Here is a 21010-nt window from a genome sequence, read left to right on the forward strand (position 1 = left end):
ATTATGTAATGCTTTGATTGTAGACTGCACATCTGAAGAACGAGAAAGAGAGAGAGAGAGGGGGCGGGGCGAGGGAGGGAGAGCGGATGTCGCCATTTGTTCGATTCGTGACACTTTCACTTACCATTTCCAGGTTTTGGCTGAAGAAGGTGTTGGCAGCTCTTCAGCGTGACCACTCAAGCGCAGCCAGCAGAGGACACAACTCGCAGGAGTCACTCATGTGGCAAGATTCAGCTAGGCGTGAGATACTGCCCGACGTCCTTCTGCAGGGGGTCATGAGCAGAGATGTTTACAACGCCATCATCACCCCACTGACACAAGTGCATCATGAACAGCGCCACCATTGCGTGAGGGCGTGGTTGGGGCTACCCGAGGGAGCAATGCCAGAAATGACTTCGGGAATTAGTGTGGATATCTTCATCCAGGGAGACACTAACATCAATCCCGACGCGGCAAACCAAGTTCCCTCAGCAACTCGCCTGGAACTGTACAAGTAAGTGCACGATACAGTAGTCAGGCAGCCGTCTATAGTTTCCCTGAAAGCGAAAACTTAACACCAACCAGCTAATCTCTTGATAAAGATCTGGTTTGTGTTGGTAAACCTGACCTTCAAAGTATTAAACTAATTTCACATTTGAAATCTGAGAACTAAAACAACCTAAGATTCAGCTCTCTTTTTAGATGGCTTGTATTTTGTTTTTAGATACGGAAATGTGCTGTTTACAGAACATTATCAATCAGGTATTTACATGTACATTATCATTATCATTAATAATTTACTCTTTTGATGGTTGTAGACCTGTGGTTTCGATGTCAAAGATTGACTATAATTACATAGCACAAAAGTAAGAATGTAAGAGGACGTAAAACTTTGAGAGAAAAGCACCGTTCCTGTACTTCTTCGTTGTTTCTCTCTCTTCAAAATCGTTATTTCAAATATGCATGCATTCATTTTCACCTGAAGGTACTGGCGGATGAAAGCAGTAAAGCTCGTGCAGCAACAGCCATACCTAGACCAGAAGGTGATCAAGACCATTTTGGAGCTGGCTGAACATGAAGTTCTCCCAGACAACCTTCTGACAGGCGTCATGAACCCTGCACTCTTTCATGCCATCAAGAGAGAAATGCAAAGACGTCATGAAAGGCAGTATTACTATCTCATTCGTGCTTGGTTGGGGATTGACATGATTCGCCAGGTCCCTTCAGAGCTTGAGGTATTGAATATATTTTGATTGGCATTTTTTAAGCGTGTGTTGAGATTTAGCTTTTAAGCTAAAATTTGTTCGATAAAAAACGCTCGCGCTGGACCCGAGTACTCTTCAGACTGGCTCGCTCCCCCAGTATGAAAGTTTTTGTCTTGTGCACGTTTAAGACCAAGTGATTGCTCTGTGTGAATTACAGGCATTTTCTTTGCTATATAAATACATTGCATGCGAGCCGAGGATGTGCGTGGTGACTGGCCTTTCTCTTTTATTTGATCACAGTGAAAAATATACTGCCGACCCTCTTCATAACTTAACAATATAAATGTTTGGAATGCCTGTGGTGTGAATGTTGGTTTCTGACCAGAAATGCAGATCTATCTCTGGCCGATTTATAGATTCAACCTACAAACTGCGACCTCATCTGTGATCAGATGGCCAAACAATGCGTGAAATCTTTTATTCTAAAGCCTTATGGCTCGTTTCGACAAGCATTAAACGGATGAAATTAACCACATGCAGTTTATTCTTCAGAAAAATGCACACAAAAAATGGGTTGGGTTCGGTGATTTGTACATAAACGTCTTCCTCACGATAGATTCGCTGATTTGTCTTATGAAGCCGTCATCAACACGAACACAATGATTGCAGAAGCAAACTCTGTACCTACACGACCGAGACACAAGACTGATTATTTCACAGCTGCAATGTGAATAGAGAACAAAGACGTTTTGGGTAAGCTTACTCGCGTCAGGTTTTCACTGACAAGCTAGGAACAGACGGAAAATTCCGAACAAAAGTAAATGACGTCAAAGTCTCTTTCGCTTTGCGTGTAACTTTGTCATGACGTCTTTTTGTGACGACAGTATCCGCTGGCTGGCTGTTCTATCAGGCTGCCTGGCTGGCTGTTGCTCCGTGTGAATTCCTCCCACCGCCAAGTCGTTTTTGTGGTTTATTTCGCATTTAGTTCCCAAGTAACATTATGACGTTTTAATACGATCAATCGGGCCTATTATCAAGTTAGTGTATCAACTTTTGAACGAACTGCGCCCAGTAGTTTCCCAGCAATAAGCTGTTAAGTCGAGACAGACACCCACACACACACACACACACACACACACACACACACACACACACACACACACACACACACACACACACACACACACATACACACACACACACACACACACACACACACACACACACACACACACAATTACAGTCTGTTGAGCCCAAGTACTAGCGTACTCGGGGATAAAATGTATAGTTTCGAAGTGCACGTTACTTTCTTAATTGCTATCGAAGACTCACACTTTCTCCTCCAACAGCAGCAGCAGCACAACTAACAAAACGTCTTTTGTTTGTTTGTTTGCTTAACGTCCAGCCGATCACGAAGGGCCATATCAGGGCGGTGCTGCTTTGACATTTAACGTGCGCCACACACAAGACAGAAGTCGCAGCACAGGCTTCATGTCTCACCCAGTCACATTATTCTGACACCGGACCAACCAGTCCTAGCACTAACGCCATAATGCCAGACGCCAGGCGGAGCAGCCACTAGATTGCCAATTTTAAAGTCTTAGGTATGACCCGGCCGGGGTTCGAACCCACGACCTCCCGATCACGGGGCGGACGCCTTACCATTTGGCCAACCGTGCCGGTGACACAACGTCTACGAATATGCAGGTTTATGTGCTGTATGAATTGATACGGTTGCTTGATATTGGTGTTTCTTCTGTGTGGCAACCTCCGCTGGATCTGCTTCATACTGTGGCCTTCTTTTGTCGCATGCCAAACGCCACTGATCTGTTAACAGTATTATTTTATCCTTTAGAAACTACTTGACGGCTTGGACAATGATGAAGATGACATGGCGTCTGGAGAAAAGCAGATGAACGTTCAGGAAGAGGCTGACGTCATGCAACAGGAGCGTCTCCTGGATCTTGACTACGATAACAGTGCCAGCCAAAAGAGATCAAAGTGAGTTGAACGTCATCGGGGCCTACTGTAGGTTAAGGCAGTTTGGGCTCAGTGGGCGAGGGTCCAGGGGTTTTCTGCTCTATTTCGCACAAGAGTTGTAAACTAAGAGGCCAGATGCAAAATGGCCGACGGAGTAAATCGACTGCCTCAAGTCAAACGGTCTAACCGTTTTAGAATGGTACAGAATGACAAGGTAGGGGAAGGTTGCCTATTATGGACCAGAGAGAGAGAGAGAGAGAGAGAGAGAGAGAGAGAGAGAGAGAGAGAGAGAGAGAGAGAGAGAGAGGGAGAGAGAGTAGGAGAAAGTGTGAGAGAAAGGATAGAGAGAGAAGGAGGGACAGAGAGAGAGAAAAAGAGAGAGAGAGAAAGAGAGAGAAAGAGAGAGAGAGAAAGAGAGAGAAAGAGAGGAGAGAGAGAGAGAAAGAGAGATAGAGAGGAGAGAGACTTGGCGTTTTGATGTACGCCAGAGAGCGATTGGCGGACTGAAAGTACCAGATCGGCGTAAATACGAGGGATGATAGAAATATTTTGCTGAGCCTGACCATCACACAGGGAAAGAGAGAGAGAGAGAGAGAGAGAGAGAGAGAGAGAGAGAGAGAGAGAGAGAGAGAGAGAGAGAGAGAGAGAGAGAGAGAGAGAGAAAGAAAGAGAGAGAGAGATTTGTTGAATTTGTTTGACCAAATTAATATTTTTTACTTACCTCTTCTTAGTTTGGAACTGAGACTGGCAATGCGAGAGCTCGCAGAAATACCAATCGCCAGCCATCCCAGCACAGTGGAGGAAGTGGGAAGCCAGAGTGAAGAGAGCTTTTCTGTTCCCATGTACCACAAGAAGAAGCTGAGAAAGAAGCTCATGCACCTTCAGTCCACGAGAAAACCCATGTCACAACAAGAGGCAGTGCAAGTTGTTGATCTGTGGAACCCAGATTTCACCACAGAAAATCGGACCAGTCTGTACTTGTTCTGGCTTCAGGCATATCAGGTGGGTTGAATTTTGAGTGATTTCATTATTCCCAATATCTCTTCAACCAAAGAGTAACATATAACATAATGTCTCTCAAGGAACCAGATCCTTGAATATTTCAATCATTGTCAATGATGCCTTCCAGCTACAACACATAGATTAATCTGAAAGCCTCGTGAGCCTCAGTACATAAGGTAAGTTTAAGCCACAAACTGTTAAGTGCATGTATAAAACACACTGAACTAACAGATACAGGATGATCTGCAACGCCTTAGTTTTATTTATTTTTTCTTCTTCAGAAATCCTTGCAACAATCCATAAAGTCTACAGCCCGGGACTACAACGTGGAATCACAACAGCTGCGCGAGCTGAAACTTCAAGAGGACAAGAACATTCTCTCCAAAGCCAAGGTCATTGGCATGACAACAACCGGAGCTGCCCGCCTTCGCCGAGTGCTTAAAGGCGTTGCATGCCCCATCATTATATTGGAGGAAGCGGCAGAGGTAAGTACCATAGCATACTACCTCTACCTATCCCACGATAGGCCAGTTGGACCTAAGAGGACGTACAAATCGTTTAGTCAGTTAGTCAGTCAGAGGTTAGTAAGCGTTCACATTATCTAGAACAACAGTCATTAGAGCACAGGAAACGTCATGGATATGTGTGTGTGTGAGTGGGGGTAGTATGGAGATGTGGGCGGACATGCCTGTCTGGAGTACCTTGGATGTTCTTTCTTCGTATGTTTTTATTGTTTTTATGTTTAGGGTTGTTGTCATATGTTGTTTGGTTGTTTTAAGAGCAGATGAACCACACTTTTCCATCCATTGTTTAATTGTTTGGACAATAAATTATCTTATGTCTTATGTCTTACATGTGCACAAAATGAACATGAAGGTAGAAGTCAAAAAGGCAAGAAGGCTCAACAATTCAGAAGGAATTTACCTATTGTTTTTCATGATGTTTCTTCTGGTAACGTGTTGGCCAATGCCAATCATGGCTTTAACGACTGAAGTACTGCCTTTTTCTTAGCAATGGATTTGACGGCAGATGTTAGATTGACAACTCCAACAAACACGACTCATCATTATTATTGCTCATCTTAAAACTCCTGCCTTATTCTCTTTCATGCGAGCGGTAGTAACTCTCCCATTTTACTCCGCAGGTACTTGAGTCCCATGTTGTGTCCAGTCTACACGGAAAGTGTCAGCACCTGATCCTGATCGGTGACCACCAACAGCTCAGACCTTCCCCCACCGTGTTCGAGCTGTGTCGTAAATACAAGCTGGACCTCTCGCTCTTTGAACGGCTGGTCAACAACAATTTGCCCCACTCCACTCTGGCTGTGCAGCACCGCATGCGTCCTGAGGTGGCGAGGCTCGTGCGTCACGTCTACCCTGACCTGCAAGATCACGAGACAACGCGCGGCAGACCTCGCATTCGTGGCGTCAAGCATGACGTGTTCCTCTTCCATCATGAGGTGAGTGGAGTCAAGGGAGATAATTTCATTTGTATGAACAAAAAGAGTTGTGAAGAAAAAGTTGTAGAACCTTTGACAAAATGTGAAGAGAAAGAGAGGGCACATTAGAAGAGGCACATTAGAAGAAGAGCCTAACGTGGAAAAAGAAGAAATATATTGAGAGAGAGAGAGAGAGAGAGAGAGAGAGAGAGAGAGAGAGAGAGAGAGAGAGAGAGAGAGAGAGAGAGAGAGAGAGAGAGAGAGAGAGAGACGGTCATCCAGATAGCCAAATAGCCAGCCAGCCAGCCAGCCAAACAGACAGAGAGACAGAAAGGGCAATAACATTCAAAGGCAGGCTCAAAGCAAATGCCGTTCTTTTTTCTTGACGTATTATTTCAGGGAAACTGAATATTCTTTCAAACTAATGCTCATCTGGCTTACTTCCCTTTGAGTACAACAAACTGAAACTCTGTGAATATTCTTTTACGCATATTCAGGTGGAAGAAACCAGCAATTCTGAGACAAGCAGCAAATCCAACCAACACGAGGCGGAGCTGTGTATGAGACTGTGTCGCTACCTGCTGCAACAGGGCTACTCCCCTGACACCATCACCATCCTCGCCGCTTACTCTGGACAGGTCTTCGCCTTCAGAAACCTCATTAAAGACGATCCAGAATTTTTTCAAGGTGCGAGCGTATGTATGGATCAATGCTAACTAGTTTTGTCTTGGTCTTTCCTGATTGAAAAAATTATTTGTTTACTTTTTAAAGGTGCATATCGGTATTATTTAATCTTTGAAGAGCTACACAGGGACTGCAGCCACAAAGAAAACAAAACATAAATAGGTATCACCACTGTTTCTGGCTGCCCTGGTCTGCCTTAAACCCCGAGTTTCCTGCCAGCAATTTTTACAGGGATCAGAAAATGTACCATGCGTGGGACCATGAGAAGGAACTATATCTAGGTCCTTTTTGATAAACATGCACGGACTTTATGCCCAAATACTTGGCATTGTTGTCAAAAGCTTTAGTGATACCGTTTCTACTGACCAGTCTGAGCGTAGTAAGTTTCTTGTTCCCTGAAAATACGACCACAAGAGAGCTCGGACTTCAGAGGGCCGGGGTGGCATAGTGGACAGGGCGCTTGTGGTCGCGGTTCGCACCCCACGCGGGGCGAATGCAAATTCCCGATCTTTCCGAGCGCTCTCCATTCCAACCAGCTGGAAATAGGTTCTTGACTCTATTATTATAGTATTAAGGGCCGAAGAAGGCGAAGGCAGCGAGGGAGAGGAGATGGGCGCCGCTCTCATAAAACTGGTCCTAGAGAAGTTGAGATCTCTAACATCTCGCTCCCCTACGATCAAACATGGGTTATTGGAATATCTTTACCTTATCGCACGCTCATCTCAGAGGAACTTTTACTCAAGGTAAAGATGTTACAGGTGTGCGCGTGACGGCGGTGGACAACTACCAAGGGGAGGAGAACGACATCATCATCCTGTCCTTGGTTCGCAGCAACCAGGAGGGTTCAGTGGGCTTCCTGGGCACAGACAACAGGGTGTGTGTCGCTCTGTCCAGGGCCAGGAACGGATTCTTCGCCTTCGGAAACTTCAGGTAGAGTGAAAAAAAATCTTTTTTTCGCTTTTGCTCACGTGAGCTTTTTTCCGCTCGGAGTTGTGGAAAATGAACCTATGCTCAGCAGTGACTGTGACGAATAATATCCAGGACCCAGTGATAACAGATCCAGAGGGACAGCAAAAGAAGCCAAACGCCAAAAGCCATTAACATGTTAATGGTGGCTGATTGGACACATATTCAATGTATTCGACGCCAACAATGAGCTTCGTCAGAAAAGTTATGTCAACGATGTTTGAAGAGTTTAGAACCTGCTGTCTCTCGCTTCTTTTTAAAATTGTACCGTCCTTGCCACAAAGGCGTATATATTCATGTTCAGCAGGAAAGGCAATTGACAAGAACGCGACTGGTCTGACCACCTTCGTATTCGTATCAACATTTATGACGTGTTTTACAAGCATCACGTTCTGCCGTTACAGATCAAGTGCTTCTTGTATTTTACTCATACCACATATCATTAACACATTTTGACAATGGCCGTGAACTGGTTTCAGTTTTCTTAACAGACAGTCGGTTTAGTTCTCATCTCAGGTAAGTTGTGTTTAAACTACTTCTTATTCCCGAAATATGAGGTTAAAAAAAAATTGGCAGATCAACTCTTTTGATGGATTAACCCCAGTCTCCCCTGTTCAGAACAAACACACACAATGTTTGCTGTTTGGCTGTTATAAGTTTGCTCTGTGTCTTTTAGGATTCTAGCTGATAAGAGCAAACTGTGGAAGAGCATATGCAAGACGGCAGGGGAACATAATCAGCTTGGAGATCAGTTTGTGCTGCGTTGTGAAAATCACCCGGACAAGGAGATCAAGGTCACCAAGGCAAAGGTATGTGTAAAATACAGAGTTGGCGGAAATTAGAAATGTTCTATTACCACGGCCACACAATTAAGCATGGGGAAAATTTATAAACCGAGTACTCTATGCGGTTTTGGCTGTCTTTGGCAGTTTTTGGTGTCAAAGTAAACCTTGCTATCTGCCTGCATCTTAGTTTGACTGCTTGCGGTATCCAAGCGACCCGGTTTTTTTGTGGGATGTATTTTTCATGTCTTTTTTTAGGAAATACCGGCGAATAAAACCGCCTAGGGTTACCGCGATCACTGAAATAAATTAGAACAAATGGTTTGCAATGCAAAGTGAAAGAAAAACTTGACCAGATACAATACAACAATGGTTCAGTTGCCAGAGATGTTTGCTTAAAGCGCATGATATGCAAACGCACACGGCACAATATATGCAAGAAACAAATGCATATTAATTGTATTGTTTGTACAATGCAACTGAATGTGTATGTCTTTTTTCGATACGTGTAGCCATATGTACTTATATTTTTTTTTAGCAAATTTGATCTCGGACAAAAACTTTGCTTCAATTTTCTTTTACCCAACCAAGTACTGTGAATAATTTGTTGTTGTGTAGGGTTTGTTTATTATCGTATGTCAGCAGGCTGTACAAAAGCAAATGATTCTCTTTCATAGCCGATTCATATGATATGATCATCAAGCAAGTTATCAATCTAACCCCATATGTTGTACATGTACACTTCACGACAAAAGAGACAGAAGTCAGACCTTCTTCTGCTTCTTCAGCGTTCCAGAATTCCCCACACTATACTCTGAGAGCATAGTCAGCTTCACTCCGCTTTCGTTGAGTAGGATATTTTCGTGTTTCCATAACCCACCGAACTCCGACATGGATTACAGTATCTTTTCCGGGCGCACCGACTTGGTCTTGTGCTTGCGTGTACACACAAAGGGGATTAAGTCACTAGCAGGTCTGCACATAAGTTGACCTGGGAAATCGGAAAAATCTCCACCCTTAACCCACCAGGCGGCAGCGACCGGGATTCGAACTCACGACCTCCCGATTAGGAGGCCGACGTCTTACCACCACGCCACTGCGCCCGTCAGAAGTCAGACCGTAAACTTATACCGACCGAACAATGTTTTCGCACAGACCCATGAAACATTCAGGTACATTAACTACACACCTATTCAACAAGACTATTTTTAACGTGAATGCGGCGGGCGCAAGCAGAGTAAAACTTAAATCGTACAACAGGGGACACTATCCCGGGTTGTCAATGTTAGAGCCAGGCTGGATGGCGTCCCTTTACGTTTTGAGAGTTGACTCGTGTACTGTACGTAGTTTTAACTAAATTTGTAAACTTCAAGTTGACATAACATAATGCACGCCAAGTAACACTATAGTAACAATGGGTGATTTTTTTTTTAAATGTTAGCTAATCTGACCAAAGACCGGTTTACTAACCAATTCCGGTCAAAGTTAACAGACACTCAAATTGGCCTGTGATACCGTAGCACAGTCAATTTTGCTTCAGTGAAGAATTTTTCTGCTACTGAATTTAGTGTTTCCACTGAAAGAAACTCACCTTCGCGTATTATGTGTTTTAGGATTTTGACGAGGCACCAGAAGGCGGATGTAAACAACCTTGTGCCACCAGACTGTCGTGTGGTCACGCATGTACACTGGTGTGTCATGCTTATGATCGGGAGCACCTGAAATACAAGTAAGAAATGAGTAGTTAGTGTTAATGGGGTACTCCACACACCCCGCTGGTCTTAAATCGCCCCCCGAGATCTACCCAGTTTGGTTTGGGGTTTGGAACGATGTCATTTGGGTTTATTGAATTTGAATTAACCAGAAAACGTCTCAAAAATGGCTTCTTAAATTCTATATTTTGAACTGGGGTAAGCTGTCAAGGGAAGTCGAAGAAGTGGGAAGAAGCTCACAGTGTATGTTACGCTTACGCAGCGCTTTAGACGGATTGACTCAACTATCCAAACACTACGTTTTGCACAGTGAAGATAATCCGATTTCTAGTAACTTTTTGTATGAGCATTAATTCATAAAAACAATTCCAACGTTGCACAAGGACCACCCAGGCTAACCATTTTAGCTATGTTACTATGTGGAAGGATGGTCGTACCCCATGTAAAAACCTACCCAGAACTGAGATGGAGAGTTGAATTGTTTTCACGAGAAAGAATTTTCCTTGTTTTTATAAGGACAGTAAAACATTTGCGTCTAGAGTGTGTCTTTAGTGTGTGTAAAAAGCACCCTGAGATTAATAATGATAACAACAATGACAGATTATATAGCGTAAACCACAGTAATCTATGCTCTCAGCGCTTTAGATTGCTATTGGCGCTGTTTTGCACTAGATATACGATTTTCTTGTACCAATATTCTCTCTTCGTTTGCAGGTGTGGAAAGAAATGCGAGCGGAAGACCTGCAAACAGGGTCATCCATGCGACAAGAAGTGTTACAAAGATTGCGACGATTGCCAGTACCCGGTGGAGAAGACTCTCCCTCTGTGTGGTCACAAGGCAACAATGGAATGCAGTCGAGAACCACTCACCTGGACCTGCAAAGAACCATGCCAAGGAATGTTGTCCTGTGGTCACAAGTGCAGCGGTCAGTGCGGTGTCTGCTTGAAAGAAAAACACCACATCCTCAAATGCTCCGAGGAGGTAATTCTAAGAAAGCTGCCTATTTATTGTAAACATTGACATGATTTCAAATGTTGACGGGAGTGAACCAAACAGGTTAAATCAAAGTTACTCCAAACAGCATTGGCATTGTTTGTATCAAATAATAATTTTTTTAAAGTCCAAGTCTTGGATTTCCGGTAAAGGAAGGCTCCATAACTCTTGGTATAATCTTGAAATATGTTGCACGCTTTTCAGTATTGCAAATGTTGGAGTCTGTTCTTTTACGTTTTAGAATTGAAATGTTTGTGCTGACTACATAATAAACGCTGTTTAGGGACACATAACATTTGCTTTTTAACAAACCACGAAGAATTGTGCTGGTCCGAGATGAGATAATAATTAGAAGTTTGTATGTTTTTGCAGGTCGAGAAAGTCTGGCCATGCGGTCATCTAGTCAAGTCTGCCTGCCACACGCCTCAGGGAGAGCTGCCATGCAAACATCCATGTGACGCAAGTCTGGACTGCGGTCACCAGTGTCCAGGCACGTGCGGTCAGTGCTGGGGAGGGCGCGTGCATGTCACGTGCAAGAAGAAGTGCGGTCGCGTGCTTCCAGGCTGCGGCCACGGATGTCAGCTCCCTTGCGGAACCGTCTGCCTTCCGTGCAAGAGCAAGTGCCAGACGACCTGCCGCCACAGCAGTTGCGACCAATCGTGCGGAATGCCTTGCAAACCTTGCCATGAGCCGTGCCCCTGGAAAACGTGTCCGCATCAGGAATGCCAGTCGCTTTGCCACAAGCCTTGCAAACCCTGCCCAAAACCGTGTGGCAAGAAGCTGAAGTGCGGAGCTGAGGACGCGGAAGAAGGCAACCACGTCTGCTCAAGCTTCTGTGGCGAGAGATGCGTCTGCCGGGTATGCGACCTCAAGAACGTTGTCCCCCTTTCACGGGATGGTTTTGTGCTGCAAGAGGAGAACAAGGTCGTTGATGAACACTCCAAACTCATCAAGCTTGGCTGTGGACACGTCTTCGGAGTTGCTGCTCTTGACTCCTATGCTCTTAAAGCGTGCCAGAGTGTCTCCCCATGCTCCGTTCTTGTCTGCCCGGTTGATTCGTGCAGGCGAAAAGTCGTGGAGTCGGACTGTTGGAGATATGCTGCCTTGCTGAGAGACCGCAATAAAAGGTTATTCTTTACAAGTTTGCATGTTAATACACAGACACAGCACGCCTTTACTTAAAGAGACACGAACTAGAGAGAGATATATATATAGATATTATACATCAATAACAAATAAGCCATGTAATAAAGCACTTGTATCTTCTGCCTACAAATGTAAGCACATCCAGCACCAGTGTTTACTGTCAAACCCAACTTTCCAAAATTACTTGTCTCACCTCATCAAAATGGCTGAAACTAATAGCAGGAGTACTGTTTTCTTATGTTTTCATTTCAGATTGCAGAAGGCACAACGCGAGCTGATAAGGAAATCGTATGTCAGTGACAAACGTCGCCAGAAAGTATGTGACTCCGTGACGATGCTAACTCACAATGCTGAGAAGGAGAAAAGCTTCGCTTCTAAGGCCGTACTTGGCAACATCTTCAAACACAAGACCCTTGATGTCAACTTCGCCTTTGCCTTGACAAACCAGATCAAACTTACCAGGGTTTTTGAACAGCTTTCTACAGTCTTGGAGTCAGATCCAAGGTGACTACTTTAATGTTTTTCTTTAAAAGCACTGAAAACTATGTGTTGTATCGCTGCTATGTTGTTTAAAACAGAGCTAAAGTTTTAGTTGTTGAGGTTCTATTGTTGTGAACTAGTGGGAATTATATAAGAAAAAGACATAATGCTAAAACATTTAGGATGCTTTCCTTCCGTTGTGGATGATCTGGTAAACCACATCCGAACACGCTTTTACAAAGAATTAACGCAACATTTTACTCAGACGATGACCAGACATTTTATAGCTACTTCCTGTTAATAGTAGGACATTTTTGTTTAGTTGATTTTGAAAATTGACACTTGTGATAGTTACAAAGTTAATTCTGCACAAAAAGTCTCACTGTGCACAGTAAGCAGCCAGGCTGTTCAGTTTTGCTATGTGTCTGTTTGTTTGTGTTTGCTTAACGCCCAGCCGACCACGAAGGGCCATAACAGGGCGGTGCTGTTTTGACATATAATGTGCGCCACACACAAGACAGAAGTCGCAGCACAGGCTTCATGTCTCACCCAGTCACATTATTCTGACACCGGACCAACCAGTCCTAGCACTTACCCCATAATGCCAGACGCCAGGCGGAGCAGCCACTAGATTGCCAATTTTAAAGTCTTAAGTATGACCCGGCCGGGGTTCGAACCCACGACCTCCCGATCACGGGGCGGACGCCTTACCACTAGGCCAACCGTGCCGGTCTGCTATGTGTCAAAGTGGACGGTAGCTCTTATGTTGTCTACAACCTTGGACAGATATGTGGTACCAGTGATTTACAAACAGTTTTGCAGGGCAAGGAAGGAAGGTATTATTTACAGTTTTGATTATGCAGTTTAAGTGTTTGTGTGATCATGTGGCTTACCAGTTGCAATGTCCTTGGAAGTAAACCACGCGCAGGTACCCTTTCACACAATAATTATAGTCCACAGCAAAATAATTACGGGTCTTATTTCACAGGGATGCCTTCGACTTGAAATTTCTGCAGAAGCTTCTCTTCAAACCTGTCAGCTTCATGACGAAGCAAAGACTGCGAGAGCTGGCCTTAGCAACCAGACGTTTGGCTTACATCGCAAAGCTCACTCGCTTTGCACCGGTCTCTTCTTTAAGGGAAGAGTTCATGCAGAAAGTAGACTCATGTCTACAGTCTCTGAGGGAAGACGGTACAGTGCAGCCGAATGTTCAGACTGAGGCGGAGAGGATTCTGACAGAAGCTGAGCAGAATAAGTATGGCCGTTTTGGCCATCTCTGTGAAAAAGTCGATTTCTCCATTCTGAATGCGCCTTGCGACCAGGTAAGAAAACACAGACGAGCTAAGTAAAGCTTTTTTTTATTTAAAAAAAATTACTTACTGTCTTTGTTAAAGCGTTGGTATGTATGCGATACTAATGTTGTCAATGTCCTGTGTTTTGCCCCTCGGTGAATTATTTTGATGTAATTTGAGCAGGATGCTTATGTGTCTCCGTGTATTTTTTTGTTTTCCGTCCTCTGGCTGTATGAATTCTTCAAAGACAAAAGCAGCTCGCTTTCTCCGAGGAGAACATTCCTCATTGTGCTATAAAAAGTACCTTACCTTACCTTACCTGACCTTACCGTACTGTTAGTGTACCAAACCTTATCCTACCTTATCTTACCTTACCTAACCTTACGTTGCTTTACCTTACTTTACTTTAACTGACCTTAACTTACCTTACCTTACCTTTCTTTCCTCTTCTTATCCTACGATTCATAGATCTTACTTGTTCTTTGGGGTTGAGCACGTTTGTGGTAACGTTTCATCCAGACGTGTTACTTACTTTCTTTTTTTTCAATCGCAGGATCTGTGCGACGTTGGCAAACCACTAACCCAGTCAGAAGAGGATAGCCCTAAAACAGCTAGCACGCCAGTGATCCTCGCCTTGTCAGCACCAGCTCTTCGTGCTAAAGATGCAACCGCTTCTGGCGAGAAAAAACCACCGAAGGCTTTCATATCGTCGGAAACACTTCAGATTCTTGAGGACAAAAGGAATGAACCGCCAGAGATATCAGCAAAGACAGCCAGGTCACCAAGGCCTGCATTGCGAGATGCTTCTGATGGAAACACGTCTCTGGAAAGCACACTGTCAAGTCCACAGGGAAACGATGACAACTTATCTGAGAATGTGCCAGATGAAGCCGATGTAGTAAAGTCGCCAGAGGCACCTTCGTCCATGATGCAACAGCACGCAAACCCATCTGAAAACGAGAAAGAAAAATCTGCTGAAACCGCACCAGGTACCATCAAAGACCAAATTCCAAAGTCCTCAACGACAACGGAAGACGCAGTTGGTTCTGGCTCAAGTGCACCTGGGTCTGGTAGTACTGGCCGTCTGCAGTACTCCAAGAAAGAACTCTGTGATTTGAACCACACTTCGTTGCCCTCACCGCAGGTCCGCGAACTCATCAATGCGTTTAATATTAGTGTCACACCCGGCCAGCCCGCCGTGTCTTCAAGCAACCAGCAAAAAGCGCGTGTTTCAAGCAACCAGCCGAACACAGGCGCTTCAAGCAACGAACCAAACACAAGTGCTGCAAGCAACACGCAGCAACCAGGGCCCATATCCGGAGATGCTCTATCTAAAGCTAGAGTCCTTGCGAGGAAGATCCTGCTCGTTTCTCAAGATCAGAATAAGCAACCCAAGTCGTCTACTTTTCTCCGGACTTCAAGAACCCCGAAGCACGATTTGCCAAAGCCTTCATTAGCCGAGGCTCCTTCCAGAGGTCGAGAGAAGACTGAGTCGACTGGAGCTGGACTTTCTTCCCAAACACAGTCATCACCGGTCGATCGCGTGGCAACTGAGCTGGAACAACACAAAGAGGATGCAGCTTTCGCGTCTGCCATAACCAGTGCCAGAGCGGTGGCTTCCAGGATGAGCATGCACAATTAGTTCTGCTACTTTCTTGCGGGAACGATACAAAGACTCGGTCAAAGCAAATCTCCAGTGGTGCAAAATCAAACCAAAGGAGTTGGAGGAGTATGCCAAAGATCGATCGCGAGCCCTAGTCCACATAGCCTTTGCTGACTTTGAGGAGGCCCTCTGTCAGAAACGTGTTGCTGCAAAAGAGCAACGCCACAGCGCATCACAGGCAGTGAACACAACAGAATCCCAGTGCCCCAACTGTTCCAGACTATGTCCCTCCAGGCGAGGCTTGCAGAGCCACCTCCGAGTTCACCGATAAGCTGCAGAACGCAAAAAGTCTTCTTCGGACCCGAAGGACAACCACCATGTCTGGAACCGCAAGTGCAGCGATAATTATTTTTTATTTTTGCATTGGTTTTGCCTTTTTTCGTGGCAGGCGTTTGATATATATGCTACTGATTCGCGAAAAGACAATGAAGGCAACGGCCTATGGTGTTTGAATTTTACCTGAAAATAATTTTTTTTACTGCCCCCACCCCCCTCCCCCGCCGGTTACGAGGTGTTCGACACGGAAGCACCAAAAGTAAAAACGTAGTATTCATTTCTTGCCTCGAATATCTTTCAGACCAAAAATCCGTTTGACCTTTCTAGTTGTTATTGTTGCATCTGTGAGCATTTTCTTGCAAGATGCCTCCTTACGTTCGAGTACCAATGCTGGTGTTTACGCGTGTTTAACAGCTCCTTGACTTCTGAAATCTATCTTTCTCTATGTTGATGTTCATTTGAAAATTTCTTTCATGGTAGTTTGGCATGTTTCTCCGAAACTATGACCATTTTTCACTATTGCTTCTCTGGATGTTTTCTTACATATGTATTTAATACTTGCTTACAATGTTGTACCAACTTTGGGTTTTATTTCTTTTTCTTTTTCTTTAGCATCTGCTGTTATTTTGTTGCTCATGTAAAGATTTACTTCATATCTGTGTGGCATCGTTTTCCAACACTAGGACGGCACACTTGTACAGTTAGTAAAACATTTGTGTTGTGTTTTTTATTCAGTCGTGTGTGAATACTTGGTCATTTCTATCGGTCGACTGTTATTTATGAGGTTCATATTTGTGTGTGTTGATCGTTATTTGAGATATGCCTGTGTAGGGACTATAAACACAGAATGAAATGTAATAAACATGCAAGACTGGGCTTTTTGTCCATTAAAATAGATATTTGTTTTAAACACAACAACATTGACAGGTGATTGCGGCAGTAAGATGATGGTAGGCTTTTCTCTTCTAAAGCGTCAAATTATTCTTCTTTTTTTTAGAGTTTTGCATACATATAACGCATTGTCAGCGTTGAAGTCTTCCCTTTTTTTCGCATTGATTGTTAGTTATGTTCTTTTTTCTTTGCTTTATGATTGGGCAAAGTACCAAAATGTGTCATCTTCACATATTAGCGCCTAAACAACTGATTATTATTGTTGTTGATATTGTTGTTGTTGTTGTCTTCTGGTTATATTTTTCTTTTGAATTTACTTTTCTTGCTGCAGCCCTGTAGGCCCTATTATGTATTTTATATTTAAACTTTTTTGTTCGTAAAACACGTTCTTGTTACAAGTTTTGTGCTATTTAATGTACAGTTCAAATTTTGCATCAATTAAGTTGGTTTTGTTTTGATTCAATTGTTAAGAATGAATCGTCTTACAACAGCTATGTACCGCTTGAGTGTTATGTTCTAAACAGTAACTGTATCGACAACAATAATGGATGTATCTGAAGATTTATTGGCGTTTCATCATGTTAGTTTTTTTTATTTTAATAAAGTGCTCTTTTGCTTTACACGTAGATTAGCAGAAATATACCATCAAAACAGGATGTCTTCTGATTTAACACTGGGATTTTTCCATGATATGGTGCAATTGATATCGCTTTGAGTAAGGAAAGAAATCCGTGACACTAAGTCGGAAACGCATGATGCAGCTTTCTGTCAAACCTCTTCCTTCTAAATTTCGCAATTCTGACAGAAAATAAGGATGTTAAGCCGTCTAAGGTGTGAAATCCTATGACCCTGGAAAGTGCGGTTGGGGGCGATGTGTCTTAAAACAGACTTTTAAATTACACCATACAGGGATATTTCTTGTGCAAGTTTTCTGCTTAGTTTTTGAAAACAATAGAAGTTTCTCTTTATCATGGTGTGTGTGTATGTGTGTTTGCTTTTGTGTTTGTTTGTATGTCATAATCTTAGTTTGTTTGTTGTTGTGTTTTGTTGTTGGTGTCTTTTTGTTGTTGCTTCTTTTACTTTTACTTTCTGTACGAAAAGCAGTTTTTATAGCACTGCACTAGCATAGTCAAAAGGGAGAACCGCTAACAGGTTTTATAATTATACCACATAGGGGTTTTCCAAGATCTTATACAGTCCCTGATTATCATTTTAAACAGTGAAAAGATCCGTCACACAAAGTCGGAAGCACAGGATTTAACTGTCCGTCAAACCTTTTCCTTTCCCATTTCGCAATTCTAACAGAAATGTATGCTGACAGCCGGCTGAGGTGTTAAGTGCTATGACCGTGGTTAAAGACGTCAATTCCTTTCTGTATGCGGTAAACGCCTTGTGTATCTGTGTCCCTCTGTGTCTTTTTTTTTTTTTTTTTTTTTGACCTCACTTGCATGCAAGCTGCTTCAAACCCTCCTTTAACTGTTTTCTTCTTTTTTTTTTCCTTTTTTTCTCTCTTTTTTTTTTTTTGTAAATAGGCGGTGAGCATCCTTCTTCATTGGTCTTTTTTTCTTTTAACTTTTTTTTTAACTCCAACCAAAGAGGTATAATACACTAACGAAAAATGGAAAATGTTCTATTTACAATGGAAATACATATATTTACAATTCAATTTTTCTACTTAATATTTGAACCTCCAAAATTACGAACACTGATCCACTGCAAGTAGTTTTTTCTAAAAATACTAACACACATTTTCCCAATCAATATTACGTGATTTACAAAATGTCTCATCTTTTTACAACAACTTGTATCTTGATTCCCAAATATTATATCCTGCATTATAAACTTAACCCTCCATCCAATCTTTTCCTCTGTGTCTGTGTCTGTGTCTTTAATCGTTTTGATGTGATCAATTGTAGTTTTGATGTATGCCAGTTGTGATCAATATTTTCAGAAAAAAAGCTAATCCCCTGGTATGTTTTCCTTAAAACCAATATCTATAAAGTTTCAATATAGGTTCAGTTAAAGATATAGAAAAGGTGCTTTATTCTAAGTATTCCAAATCAGTGGAGTCTGTCTGTAACGACCAACCAAGGGACCGACCAAAAACGGTCTTTACAGACAGGTGGCCGTTATGGACAGGTGAAATATAGAGAGAGAAAGGCTATCGGGGATCGTTAGGGGTGGTCGTTTTGGACAGGTGGTAGTTCTCACGAGATGGTCGCTAGGGCAGGTTTGATTGTACAAAAGAAAGGGTATAACATTCACGCAAATTTACATCGCAAATTGTCCGGCACTTTAACGTTATTATGCAACGTTTAAATTGGTTTATGTGGCAAAGTAAATCTTTGTAAAAAATAGAATAAAAAAAGGAGTCAAAAGTAGTTGTCACAATGATATGAGAAAGTAGCAACAAAAAACCCAATATTTTGTACCACACGATTTGTATCGAATGCTGCAGCCTAACAGCGAGCGTTTTACACTAGTAGAAACATCATTATATTAATGTATAATAATCAGCATTCAAGATTACCAATGGCTGTATACACACAAACAGTGTTCCTGGTCAGGTTTCAGTTGTGTTCCTCCAAAAACATTATTTTGTCTTTTGTTTTTCATTAATGAATGTCAAAGGCGAAACGCACTAAAGGGCTAAGACTCCTAAACATGCATTGCCCCTGTCGAAAGAGGGCACTTACACCAAAAAGAAAGAGAGAAAGATAAATGTCCTTCAATTTACTCACGTAAAATTATGTCGGAGCAAAGGGAGTGTCCTTGCCTAGGTCACTACAACACAGTTTGGCGTTGTCACGTCTCGCCAACCATATCCTCATTAATTCATGAGACAAATGATGGATGGACATGTGGTGTTAGCGGAGATGTTTACAATGATGTATACATGTGCCAGTGGAAACCACCAGTCACTATGACTTTTGACCTTTTCTCGTGAATGTGTAATTTGTCTACTTGTTCAAGTGCACGACTTCAGTATTTTTTTATTACATTTAGTCAGTTTTGACTAAATGTTTTAACATAGAGGGGGAATCGAGACGAGGGTCGTGGTGTATGTGTGTGTGTGTGTGCGTGTGTGTGTGTGTGTGTAGAGCGATTCAGACTAAACTACAGGACCGATCTTTATGAAATTTGACATGAGCGTTCCTGTGAATGATATCCCCGGATATATTTTTCATTTTTTCGATAAATGTCTTTGATGACGTCATATCCGGCTTTTTGTAAAAGTTGAGGCGGCACTGTCACACCCTCATTTTTCAATCAAATTGATTGAAATTTTGGCCAAGCAATCTTCGACGAAGGCCGGACTTCGGTATTGCATTTCAGCTTGGTGGTTTAAAAATTAATTAATGACTTTGGTCATTAAAAATCTGAAAATTGTAAAAAAACCATTTTTTAATAAAACGATCCAAATTTACGTTCATTTTATTCTTCGTCATTTTCTGATTCAAAAACATATGCATATGTTATATTTGGATTAAAACCAAGCTCTGAAAATTAAAAATATAAAAATTATGATCAAAATTAAATTTCCGAAATCGTTTCAAAAACTATTTCATCTTATGTCTTGTCGGTTCCTGATTCCAAAAACATATAGATATGATATGTTTCGATTAAAAACACGCTCAGAAAGTTAAAACGAAGAGAGGTAGGCTACAGTAAAGCGTGCTCTGAAGCACAGCGCAGCCGCTGCCGCGCCAAACAGGCTCGTCACTTTCATTGCCTTTTGCACTAGCGGCGGACTACGTTCAGTTTCATTCTGTGAGTTCCACAGCTTGACTAAATGTAGTAATTTCGCCTTACGCGACTTGTTTTATTTATCAACTTACACATTTTTGTATTTTGCTTATTTATTTAAGTCGGTGTCTTGGACAGAAGAGGCTGCTTTACTTGGTGGGCAGATGTCACGTCAAAAGAAGTGTTGTTTGTGTTGTTTTCTCTCTTTTCATTGAATAAACAAACCTTGTATTTACATTGGAGTGCAATTTATATTTGTACGATAAAGATTTACATTATTAACAGACAGACAGACAGACAGACGGACAGACAAACAGACAGACAGACAGACAGACAGACAGACAGACAGACAACCATAGATTGTATTTGTAATGTGTGTCTGGTTTTCCTTGTGTATCGCCAGAAAGTAGCTTATCCTTTTAACAAAAACAAATACAACCATACATAGTAAAACAAAACAAGTCACGTGAAGCGATATAAACACATTTAGTCAATCTGTACGTATCAAACTAAAAGATAAACACCAGTCATCGCCGAGACTACAGTCAGATAGTCTCGGCTAAACTTCCCCGAACACCGAGACGGGTCACGCTCGTCTCCGCGAAGCATGCGAACATTATACTCGACCTATTTTCTGTAATTCGCATTTTTCAAGTAAACATAACATATATAATACTTTTTGAATTCAGGAGAAAACGAGGAATCTAATGCAATCATTTTCAAATCTGTAAGTGAAAAATCGTTTTTCATGACAACTTTAATGAGCAAACTAA

At 42.4% G+C, this 21010-nt stretch overlaps 1 protein-coding gene across 1 annotated transcript in view; it reads left to right on the forward strand.

Moving 5' to 3' along the window:
* LOC138963357 (NFX1-type zinc finger-containing protein 1-like) overlaps positions 1 to 20472 on the forward strand; it is a 32907-nt gene extending 12435 nt beyond the window's left edge. The window contains exons 7-21 of the mRNA XM_070335378.1: positions 134 to 493; positions 965 to 1214; positions 3040 to 3185; positions 3896 to 4166; positions 4448 to 4651; positions 5311 to 5625; positions 6102 to 6291; positions 7047 to 7218; positions 7931 to 8063; positions 9650 to 9765; positions 10463 to 10730; positions 11115 to 11869; positions 12141 to 12392; positions 13357 to 13690; positions 14214 to 20472. Coding sequence (XP_070191479.1) covers positions 134 to 493; positions 965 to 1214; positions 3040 to 3185; positions 3896 to 4166; positions 4448 to 4651; positions 5311 to 5625; positions 6102 to 6291; positions 7047 to 7218; positions 7931 to 8063; positions 9650 to 9765; positions 10463 to 10730; positions 11115 to 11869; positions 12141 to 12392; positions 13357 to 13690; positions 14214 to 15302 — 4855 coding nt within the window. The 3' untranslated portion in view covers positions 15303 to 20472. The remainder of the gene's footprint in view (positions 1 to 133; positions 494 to 964; positions 1215 to 3039; positions 3186 to 3895; positions 4167 to 4447; positions 4652 to 5310; positions 5626 to 6101; positions 6292 to 7046; positions 7219 to 7930; positions 8064 to 9649; positions 9766 to 10462; positions 10731 to 11114; positions 11870 to 12140; positions 12393 to 13356; positions 13691 to 14213) is intronic.
* Positions 20473 to 21010: the final 538 nt, after the last annotated feature.

The sequence above is a fragment of the Littorina saxatilis genome, linkage group LG1 (assembly GCF_037325665.1).
Source record: "Littorina saxatilis isolate snail1 linkage group LG1, US_GU_Lsax_2.0, whole genome shotgun sequence".
Lineage (NCBI taxonomy): Eukaryota > Metazoa > Mollusca > Gastropoda > Littorinimorpha > Littorinidae > Littorina > Littorina saxatilis.